General features: G+C 49.2%; 1 protein-coding gene across 1 annotated transcript; it reads right to left on the minus strand.

The window, feature by feature from the left end:
* Window positions 1–4,965: 4,965 nt before the first annotated feature.
* Window positions 4,966–7,725, minus strand: LOC120843242. The gene is made up of 4 exons (XM_040214531.1): window positions 7,656–7,725; window positions 7,501–7,588; window positions 6,061–6,136; window positions 4,966–5,127 (listed from the first exon to the last, which is right to left on the minus strand). The coding sequence occupies exons 1-4, from the start codon at window positions 7,656–7,658 to the stop codon at window positions 4,974–4,976; spliced, it is 321 nt and encodes a 106-aa protein (XP_040070465.1). The 5' UTR covers window positions 7,659–7,725; the 3' UTR covers window positions 4,966–4,973.
* Window positions 7,726–11,843: the final 4,118 nt, after the last annotated feature.

The raw sequence follows: 11,843 nt of genomic DNA on the forward strand, positions 1-11,843 counted from the left end.
CCGCCGGTCCTGAACCGAAGCTCGCTAGTGGAATGCTCCGGGGACCGACATGGGCCGGACCAGCCAGAACTAAAGCCCCTCGGTGTGTTTGCGTTTGCCTTGCAAGTAGCGTCAAATGCGCGAGTGTACGAGGCCCATGCCTCGAGCGGCCCTTGGAAGCAAATGGCGGCGCAGCACTGAAATGAGCGGGCCTTGGAAGCGAATGGCGGCGGAGCACCCGCTCATGGCACGTGTCTCGAGCGCTTCCACAACAATGGTTGGCGGTACTTGTAAAAAACGCTTTTATCAAGGGGCTTTAGCCAGAACGGCTCTATCGTCCCTGCCCGGCCCCAGCCTCGTGCAGCACGCTCTTCCTCTTTCCTCGCCGGCTGGCCCCCGCTCGCGCCTCGCTCGGCCGTCCTCTTCTTCTTCCGACGCCCCCACGACACTAGAATAAAATGTGGGTAATAGACCGATCTCACGAAGCATTCGACGCATGCGCGAGGCAGCCATAACTTTAGTTAACAGGAGCCAATCACCAGTGCACGAGACCGTTCGTGCCCTGCACGCGCAGAGCTCCAGCCAGGTTGTCGCACGCGCAGAAAGACTGAAGTTCCCTCAGTTCCCTCGATGCATTGCGGCAGCGGTGGCGTAGTCAAACTGGCTGGTGAGATCGGTCTATTAGAACCAAACTCCCCGTGCTAGAGAACGGGTCCATATCACATGAGCGAATGACGTTTTAGCGAACAGCGACATTTGAGCGAATCGACGTTTTAGCGAATAACGGGGGCGCGCGTTAACCCATTCGCCGCGCTGCGCTTACGCCGCTTCGCCGGCGACAGTCTGCGGCGGCTCATTACAAAAATGGGAACCCATTTGGCCCACCCGAAAACGCCGCTTCGCGGCGTCCGTCTATTCGCTAAAGTGTCATTCGGTAAAACGTGGGCGTTCGCTAAAACGTTATTCGATCAAGTGAGTGCCTCCCGTCCTGGACTACCCAATTTGTTTTATTTTTCAGTCGCTATATGGCGCAACGTGTAGTGCCAAGCTGCACTGCTGGTTGCCTAAGGGCACACTTAGCAAACTGTGGAAGCTACGACTCAGTGGGCCAATTAGAACGTCGCATAGAGACAGGTGGCATTTACAATGGACGCCTTTGAGACGCCTGCCATGTGTCTTACTCTAATAAATCTACTGGCTCATCGGGATTCGCAGAATTCGCCGTGTGCCGTGTGCCTTCGATGACGGAGGCGCGCGGTGGCCGCAACGTCGCGCCGCCTGCCCCACGGCCACGGCCGGGTTGCCGGCGCGCCGGCTGGACGCGACTCCGAGGCGCCGATTGCCCGGGCTTCTCGGGCTTCGTGCATGACGCTGTGCTCCCCCCCTTGGCCGTTGTTTACTCATGTTTCTTTTTCACGTTATTATGGTCGAATGCATGGGTACTCAGAGTGAGGTAAGAATTCCTTGTAAAACAAAAACAATATATCTGATAACTAACTTTTTACAATTCAATTCTGAAACACTTCTTATCGTTGGAAGGCATATGACATCGCGATGATCCAAGCCCGTAATGAATTTTTACAATGGTGTAGCAGACGGCAAGATTGATCAGCGGGTCGTTGAAGTGCGCTACTGCGTTGAATGAACACTTGCTAACTGAGCGACAAAGAATCTGAGGCCAGATTCACGAAGAGCTTCCTAGTTTACGACAACTTAGCTAAGAAGTTCGTAAGTTAAGAACATCGTAAGAAGAGGAGAAATCGGTATTCACGAACGCGTTCTTAAGTGAGAGGAGGAAAGCGACGTTGTCGTACGGAAAAACTAAAACTTACCGGTGCTGTTGCTATGGCGACGGCGTCTTCGGCAGCACGAACAACCAATCGGAGAGCTCGGCATTTGTTCGGAGCCGTTCGGAGCCGTTCGGAGCACGTGGATTTTTCATAACAAACACAGGCGGCCTTTCTGCCACCGCTGGTTTGGGGTTCGTATCCGTGCAGTGATTTGTCGACGCTAACACGATTTAAACTCGCCGGAATGCCGAGGCCGGGATGCGTAACCACCCCCATTGACTGCTACGAACTCGATCGCTACCAAGTCAACACGTCATCGTTGGTAAAAGACGGCCCGCAGTCGTTTGCAAAGCGACGTAGATGGAAACAAATCGCAGCGGCGTTTTTTGCGGCCTCGGAGATGCAGGAGCGAGCCGACGTTAAAAAAGATACGTTTGAACTACGGCAGCGTAAGCAAGAGCCACGTAAATGCCTGTTCACACTACGGAGCGGACGCGCACGTTTGATCGAAGTGCCGGATTTGCGCTGTTGGACCGCGAATTGATAAGCGCTTCGGGACCAATAATTTACAATTGCAACTCGATGCTGACGTGACACCCGGCGAAGAAAGGTTGGACCGGCATTGCGACCCACGAACTGTTACAGCGATCGACAGTGAGGTGCAGTCGTGTCAGAATAAAATGGAATACGAATAACAAAGTGCACATACCATGTTGCGAAGGTAATCCATACGCCGTTTATTTGAGCTTGATATCACACAAAACAGAGATAGAATCGATGAGAGCCGCTATTCGACGACAGCGTTCGTCACCGTTGCCTCGGAAAACAAGGAGATGACAAGAGGAAGAGATTGACCTCTTAAAGGGGTACGGAAACCAAATTCTGGAGCTCATTTCTTTGTTTCAACACGACGCAGGTAGCAGCACAAGCACAGAAACATAAATATTGCGCTAGAAAACGCAAGAAAACATATTTTAAAGTGAATTAAACGATAATCAAAAACCACCTGGTAGTTGGTTATGAAGCTTCAATGGAATGTCGTGACGACAACATGCCTCCGAAAGCAGCGCCACAGCGGTATGTCCGCTCACTGGTATAGATTGCCTAGGCCTGAACGCAATACCGAGGCGTCTTGGTGGAAAGAGCCAAAACGAAGTGAGCCACCTTGGTTTCAGCTCTCGCGCGACGTGCAAACGCGTGCTTCGGTTGTTCTCAGGTTTGGTGCGCGTGTCTTTGTCGTGAAGTTTAACACGCATCATTTTTCTGCGAGGTTTTTCGGCGACTTTACGACGGGATGCCAAAATATTGTGCGGCAGAGGGTTGTGGGAACAGTGTTGTTCGTTGTGAGACGTCGGCACACACGTTTCCGAAGGACGAGAAGCTCTGTTACCTGTGGAGTCGTCTCGCTCGCCCGTCCTTTCCAACGTGGGTTCCCTCGAAAAGTGATCGTCTATGCAGCGAGCATTTTCGGGATGAGGACTACGTCAGGAGCCCCAGTGCACTGAAGAGTGTGCATTTGCCGACCAAACACAATCGGTTGAATCCAGGAGCTCTTCCGAGTGTGTTTTCGAAAAAGCGCAAACCGGAAGACCTCGCCGAACACATCGAGAAGCGACGCAAAGTGGTAAGTGAGAATTCTCTTCATTAAACATCCCCGTGTTTGCGAATCGTCGTTTTATTTAGAAGTGTTGGGGGTATTAATTAATTTTACGCATGATTTATTCGCGTGCGACTAAGCATTGCTTGTAGTTTTGCTAATGTGAAATGAAGTAACGAGTCGTCATTTGATATACTATTATTTGCACCAGACGCCTCCGTGCGATGCCGCTCGCAGCCTGGAAAAGGAGGATGATACCTGGGGAAATACTGAGTTCGAAGTGGTGGAGCAGACATCTGCTAAATCAGGTAGGAATTCGCAGATATTTCTTGTCTTTCGATAAACACCTGTTCATGCTACACCAACAGGCGCATATCAAGGCGGGGTGGGCATGGGGCCCGGCCTCTTTCCCCCCCCCCCTCCCCCCCGAAATCTACCATTTTGCTGTGCCCCCCCCCCCCCCCCTAGAGCATTTTGTCATCGCCCCTCCCCCCCTGAATCAAAATCCTGACTACGTGCCTGCACACCAGTATTGTTAGCACACAATATTTGGAACAAAAGTCTAAGCATATTTCCTGAGTACTTTTGCTCTCTGCTCTCCCCCTAACCACTGCAGTTACCCTGGATGCTGCAGCTGGTGGACAGCTGGCTGCCGCAGCGTCCCCAGCCGCTACGGCCCTGACCGACAGCCCTCGCACGCCCTCCGGTATGTATGGGCCACAAATCGAGTGCCATATAATGAGTGAGGGAAATTGAATCTAATGGGATCATGAACTGCGTGCTAGGTGTGCATGGACCATTGGTGTTTTTTTTTTTTTTTAATCTTCATAGTTTCTTCAGTAATAGCGTTCTTCTCCGTTCTCTCACCTTCCTTCAGCTGCCTCGGCCAGAGGACAGCTGGCTGCCGCAGCGTCCCCAACCGCTACGGCCCTGACCGACGGCCCTCGCACGCCCTCCGGTATGTATGGGCCACAAATCGAGTGCCATATAATGAGTGAGGGAAATTGAATCTAATAAGATCATGAACTGCGTGCTAGGTGTGCATGGACCATTGGTGTTTTTTTTTAAATCTTCATGGTTTCTTCAGTAATAGCGTTCTTCTCCGTTCTCTCACCTTCCTTCAGCTGCCTCGGCCAGAGGACAGCTGGCTGCCGCAGCGTCCCCAACCGCTACGGCCCTGACCGACAGCCCTCGCACGCCCTCCGATATGTATGGGCCACAAATCGAGTGCCATATAATGAGTGAGAGAAATTTAATCTAATGGGATCATGAACTGCGTGCTAGGTGTGCATGGACCATTGGTGTTTTTTTTTAATCTTCATAGTTTCTTTAGTAATAGCGTTCTTCTCCGATCTCTCACCTTCCTTCAGCTGTCTCGGCCAGAGGACAGCTGGCTGCCGCAGCGTCCCCAACCGCTACGGCCCTGACCGACAGCCCTCGCACGCCCTCCGGTACAATACGGAAACGGACCATTTTGTATATTGACCTACATCACCCTGTTCTGGTTTTGTGTTGTATAATAAATGTGTGTTGATTCCAGGCCGTTTTTGTCTAGCCACATCAGTTATAGCATGATGTAAAGTAGGTCTTCATATGGCAGATACCTTTTATTTCTTGAAACCGACATAACTTCCATCGGTGGATGGGAACTCTCGTCGAATTCGTTGCACGGCGCAGCTGGGCAGTGGCACCCGGTTACCGCGCCCCAGCTTATGGTGAACCCACCAAGTGAATTGCCGGTAGGCAGTGTAGCGGTGCCTCCTAAAATGAGATGATTGCATGAAGTACCAGTCAGTTGCCAGTTCAAGAGAATAAAATAGAACCTAACTGCAATTTACAAAAATTTTCTCAATATCTAGTTACATGGTAGCAATATCGATAATGCAGGAAGAAGCATACCTTTGTATTTTTTATTACTTGTCATCACCGAGGTCAATCAGTCATTGGCATTTATAAAAATTTACTTCTCGTTACGCAATTTTGTTATTTTTTCCTTGAGATATCGCACCCAACCATGCTGCAATGATGACCTGTATATGTACCACTTGCTATCTGTATTATCTGAAATGCTATGAATACAGCGATGGACGAGCTTGAAAGCAAATTTTATTGAGTAGTAAACTCTTCATAGATTGTGCATGTTTACACATGCGTTTTATTTGGTGACAACTATTTTCTGCCATGTTGCAAAAAATAGAGTAGCTGCGATAGTGCTTTAACTGTCAAAGCTAGTTGTGCGATAGCATTTGATTGAGAATAAACACAAAGCCATGTGCTTTTGCGGCAGTGTGTAGCTGAAGCACGGTGGAAGCTACATTTGACTCGACAATGCAGCACAAAACAAGTGATGCCGAGTACAGTGCAGGCAATACAAGTTACAGAACTCTTCTATTGTGGTTTATCCTTTTATCTTACAAATCCAGAAAAAAATGGAGCATAAGAAAACTGGAATCATGGAATGTTGATTTCTGAAGGAGAGGCAGTATCAAGTCAGAAAATCATTTTGCTTACATCATGACTTCTGCTAGAATCACAATATACATACTCTTGTGGGCCCCTGTCTCCTGCATCAAGAGGGCAGAAGTACCGGAGCTTGAGGTACTCTAGGTCCAAGATGTCGGTGTTTAGGCAATACAACTCGAACAAGGGGTGCTTTGTTACACAAGGCACCCCCTGGTCACTGCACATACGCACCACATTGTGCAACTCCCTGCAGCACACCGACTCCTCGACTGTCTGCATTGGTCTGCAGACGCTGCCACAGGAGCACCTGTTAGTACAAAGAGATTTGTTTTTCTATTTATTCACCCTTAATATTCTCGAGACCTACAAAGTGTGTGGTATGTACAAATATGTTCGTGAAAAAGTACTAAATTCGCACAACCTTCACAACGTGTGTTCTTTACATCTTTGGTTTGCAAGCACCCACAGTAGATTACATTCCTTCAGGGAAGATTAGTAGCCGAGCATGTTGAACGGAACATGAAATCGCAGAACCAGCTGGGGATGCTGGGCTCTGTCCATCCCTCTCCTGTTCGATCTCGATGAGCATCGTACCGCCGTGTACCGTTACTACATGACATATTGCACTGACGCAATGTCTCGGCTACAGTGTGAAGCACTGTTGCTGCACTACGGCAGGCAGTCTTCAGCTATAAGTGTGAGCGAAGATGCTGCCAGAGCGAGCGCGATGCTTTGAGCGGGACCGCTGCGCACGCGCGAAGGGGAAACGTCATGCAAAACCACCTCGGGTTTGTAGCATGGTAGCACTGGTTACGTACGCACTTGCGGCGGAGCACCCGGGCAGATTGTGTTGCTACATCACGAAAATAAAAAGCGCGAAAGACGAGGACAAGTGGAAGACTACACAGGACAAGGGTTTGTCCTGTCTAGTCTTCCACTTCTCCTTGTCTTTCGCGCTTTTTTATTTTTGTGATGTTTACCCAACTAGGCCAACAAATTATTTCGCTAAAGATGTTGCCTGCACGATCCAGCCCACGCGCGGGAAAAGCTCTTTCGAAGGCCACACGCGCTTTTTGGTTCGAAACTTGCGTTTTTATACATCTTTCAGTCCTTCCATAAAAGCGTTTCGCGGCACATTCATTGCCGTGTTCGTGCGACGTACACTTTTGGATAGCCGCCGTTGCAAGCGTACTTTAGCTACTGATCTTTGTTAACGCGAGCGCTCCTTCGACAAAACCACGTTTCGCAAGCTTACCAACAGAAGTTACACGCTAATACAACGACCTGGTTTAGACAGCGTACTTTCATCATTCATGACAGCGCGGCTAGCGCGCTGTCATTAAATCGTCTCGCTGCTTTATTACACGTGCGCGCGCGAATGCATTCGCGGACTCTTCTGTGACTAGGCTCACCTAGTGTGCCTCAATGTCCTTCTGTTTAGGGTGATGCCACCCTTTGTAGTACCCGATGCCGACAGCACGCGCTCACGGGTAAAATACAAAGAAATCGACGAAAACAAAATGCCGCCGGAGCACAGTCAGCGCCACGAGCGCGTGCAGGGACACGTTCTTACACGCGCTTCTGAACAAAAAGTAAAAATAAAAGTGTGAGACAAAATGGCCAGATGTCTCCACCCTAAGCAAAGCGCACATGAAGGCACCCTAGGCTCACCAATTCGCCGTGCCGACGCGCCGGGCTGCTGGTGGATGTGGGCTGCCTGGCCAGCCTGGCGTTTCCGGAGAGTCGGACGACTCCTCGTCTGTTGCGGACGACGATGCCGAAGGATCGTACAGATATGGCTCTAAGCCGAATCGCTTTTCCCCCACCATAGCCACTAGCGATCTGTTGACGTCTTCGTCTTCGCTAATGTCATCGTACCCACTGCCGCTGCCACCACTCTCGTCATGTAGACACGCCATCGCACACTCAAGGCCGTTGAAGCAGCTCTGACACCTCCGCCCCTCCGCGCCTCTGCTGCCTCTGCTGGCCCCGCGATATCTACAGCCCTTGGGTACTCCGACAAAGCGAGATTGTAACGCGTTGACGCCTCCAAGTGGCAAAACTCGTCACTACGCTACGCTTGGTCGTCCGAGGCATGATGACGTCAAGACGTCTGCCCGATCTCCCGAGATGCATCGCGCTCCTCCATGGCTGATTTTGAAGCGCTCGCCGAAATCGCGGCATTTAGAGCATAAAATATAGCCATCTGCTCAAAATACGACCGTGCGATTATTACAGGCTTAGCTGATCATATTGAACTCATTTCTTGATGTTTTCTCTATATTTCAAGTTTCGATTCCGTATCCCTTTAATCTAGAATTGAGGTCAGCGATCAAACTATAATACGGGAAGGGTTCACAAGGGTCGCGCGGGCATATTCCACTCAGCACGCCAGCCGGTCGTGGGCAGACGGTCTTCGCCAAGGACCGTCAGATCATCGCTGCGCCGAGTCGTAGTGCCTGCTAGGCCTATCTGCCGATCGGTCGGAGTCCGTACTCGTGGCCCTTGGAGTTTTTCCCGGGTGTCTGTGGATCCAGCGTTCTTGTTCGTTCGTCGTGGTCTGTTTCAAGTACTTTTTACTTGTTTCTTGCTGCTTGAAGTCGGGACGCGTGAGAAGCGCACGTAGAGAAATAGACATCCGTTGGTTGTCGCGACCAACAGAGCGACGCTGTCGGCCATGCTGATTTGATCGTAAGAAGTGCGTAAGACAGCTTCGGAGCTGTCGTAGGATTTCGTCGTAACCTGCGCAAAACTTACGAAAATTTCGTTTCGTGAATACGGATTTGTTCTTAAGTTTTGACTTACGCACATTTTTGGCGTAAGACCGTTTCGTGAATCTGGCCTCTGTCTCGAACCGATGGTTACAAAAAGGCCGCGGGTTTGATAATTATGCAACATAAATTATAATATATTTTGTGAATGTGCAACTAAATGACCGAAGAAACCGTTTGTCATCATTTCCGCGAGTTATGAAAAAAAAATATACCACTCAACTTCAACTTCCCGAATGTGCTGCTAATTTCCGGGAACTAAATGCGCGAAATAATGCTAAATATTGTATTTAAAAACACCGCCAAGTTCGACTTTGATAGGGTCGGATATTGTGCACAGGAAGACACCTTCGATATTTTATTTTACAATTAGAATAGGATTCAGTCATAACCTGTACTGACGCTTGTGTGCCGAACAAATTACTTAATACCCCGCTAGTATTTCTACCCATTTCGACACCTAGGAAAGGCGAGAAGGCCTATTTTCCGTTACGTTCAAGCGTACCATCAGAGTAGGCTCGTAAAGGCCGGTTCACACATCTGCGTTCCGGCGAGCTACAGGAATGACACAAACGATACGAACGACATGACACCGGGACAACCGTGACACATGATTGCTTGACAAAGCTTCTCATTGCATCATCTGTCACGCTCTGTAATACAAACATAATCCTCCTCTTTGTCATGTCGTTCGTGTTGTTTTTGTCGTTTCTGTCGCTCGAAACGCAGATTTGTGAACCGAGCTTGGGATAATAGACCGACCTCATCGCCAGTTTCGCAATGCCTCCCTCTCAACCCCCTCCCTCTTGCCTCAGGTTCACCAGACCATAGGCAGGCGAGCCTTTCTCATCAATAAAGACAAGATTTCAATCAATCAATCCATCCTCTGTCGCAATGAATTGCGGCAACTGTGGTCTTTCCGCACGAGGGTAAACGCCACGGTAGTGCACGACACGAGCCGTCTCGTGCACTACCGCTGCCTCCAGTGAAGTACAACTATGGCTGCGTCACGCACGCTCCAGACGGTTGGTGAGATCGGTCTATTGGCCAAAGCCAACGTTGGTCAAAGCTAGGGCGCGCGTGTGTATGAAGGCACTCTAGTCAAAGCGAACGGCGAGCTCTCGTTTTCTTTCTGTGTCGGGGGGTGTTTACAGAAATTGCGTTTTCCTGGTTGATCACAATAAACTATTGATATGTTGGGCTGAAATATTCGCTACAGTACACACGAATGAGCACTATATAAATAGGATTACGCTTCCAGCGAGAGCTCGCGCACGTAGAATTGGTCAGCTGCCCTATGGCAAAGAAGACGACGTAGACGATTGAGGAGTTTCAGCGACGATGTCACCGCCCTGGCGGCCGGTCGCCAAAAGAGAAAGAGGGGGATAGGTTAGCTGGGCGTTTGCTTTGTGTGAATGCGTTGGCCGCGAACATAGGCTTATAAACTTCGGCAGCAAGAATATTACGCGGCTCTAGTGTTCCGGTACGAGCAATAGAGCTGACACGATCTGGTACGACTAGCTATGACCACCCGCCGCAGCGATGCAGACGTCGAAAGAGCGCGTACCTGTGTACTACGCAGTCAGTCGCCGTCGCCCGACGCAGATCGTTGGGCATTCAGGGCTTTCCGCCCCGGATTCTTCGCTTATACTTGGAACCGAGTATTATTTCCTTTGCTTGTGTATGTGCTCAGTGGTTGGATATGGATCTCATAGAGCAGTTCTTCAGACTCAACAGCGACTCAAAGTTAACGGCGGAGGGGCTTGCAGCATCGCTTTCGGTTGGTGCACGGGTGTGACGACTGCACGGGTAAATTTTAATATAGCTGCTAGCATGGCGGGCCATAGTCGCTTTATGTTTACACGATTTTAAGTTTAAGTACTTCGTGCAAAGGCGAATCTATTGCGTTTCTAATCCACCTTTGTTTTTGTTGTTGTTTTTATCAAGCACGGCCGACTGCTAAGCAAATGCTTCTGTACCGATCACGGAGTGAATGTCTTCGGCCTTACATTCCGGAACGCCCAATAAGAAGTAATGTTCGTTCGGCGAGAAAACTTCCCTTTCGAGGGTCCTTCTTTGATTGATTGATAATTTTTCCCGTATCTAGGTGCTTTAATCAACGCGATCGATTAGGTTTGCTTCCCTAGTTAAGACATTTTGCTGCCACACGCGGCACTAATGCTTGGCACGATGTATGCCACTGGTGGTATTGTGAACTGGTTTACTTCGAAAGCTAAAAGTGTAACAGGTGGGACCATTCAGTTTGCTAAAAATGTGATTATATGGGAATTTCGTTACATAACTAGCGTTTTATGTTTAAGATTGATAAGAAACGTCCTCATCTGATGATGCATGTCTACAGCATAAGCTTTGCAGATCCAGAATGGGTGTGCTATAGGCTACAGCCTCAAGGTTTTTAATGGACCAAATTAGTGATTACACGGCGATAAATATTGCGGTGGAAAACTGCCCATTGACTCGGTGAGTTTTGATTGTGACCATTGCTGTGCTGTTGGCAAATTAGGTAATGGCACACCTTTTCCCTCACCATCTGGCTTCAAGGAACATCGTGTCTAGATGTGCTTAAATATGCTTATTTCAAGGTTCAGTTGACCCCTCTGCATCATTACAGGAAGGCAGTCTCAAGCCGCAACAAACAGTAGTGAATATACGATGCATAATAACAGGCAGTGTCCAAGCGTATAGTCCGTAAAAATCAATTTGAGCCTAAAAAAAAATTTTTTTTTTAGATAGTTTGCAGTTGGTGTATAATCCGCAGGGCCTGGTTTCCGCGCCCAGTACATAGTCCGCCAAGCTGGTGCGTTGTGTCTTCGTGCTTTTTTTCCTGGGTGGCATTTTCTTCGCAAGTTCTTCGGCGAATGCTATTGAGCCTGAAGAACTGCTCTTAAGGCCCATATCCAGCCACTGAGCACAGACAGAAGCACATAAAATAACACTTGGTTCCAAGTACAAATGAAACACCTGGGCGGAAAGCCGTGAATGTCAAACAAGCAGCGTCGGGTGACGGCGACTGACTGCGTTGCACCCCTTCGACGCCTGCATCGCTGCGGTGGGTAGTCGTAGCTAGTCGTAGCGAGATGATCTTCACTTCAAGCAAGAAATCTTGCCATACCCTAGTCATGATATGTGTGCAAGTGTTCGACGACGTGAGCTCTCTCACGCTGGTGCAGTTGTCATCAAGAGAGGTACATATCAACAATGTTTGGCGTTTGAGGCTGAAAC

Source organism: Ixodes scapularis, unplaced genomic scaffold (genome assembly GCF_016920785.2).
Source record: "Ixodes scapularis isolate PalLabHiFi unplaced genomic scaffold, ASM1692078v2 PGA_scaffold6__148_contigs__length_123643588, whole genome shotgun sequence".
Classification (NCBI taxonomy): domain Eukaryota; kingdom Metazoa; phylum Arthropoda; class Arachnida; order Ixodida; family Ixodidae; genus Ixodes; species Ixodes scapularis.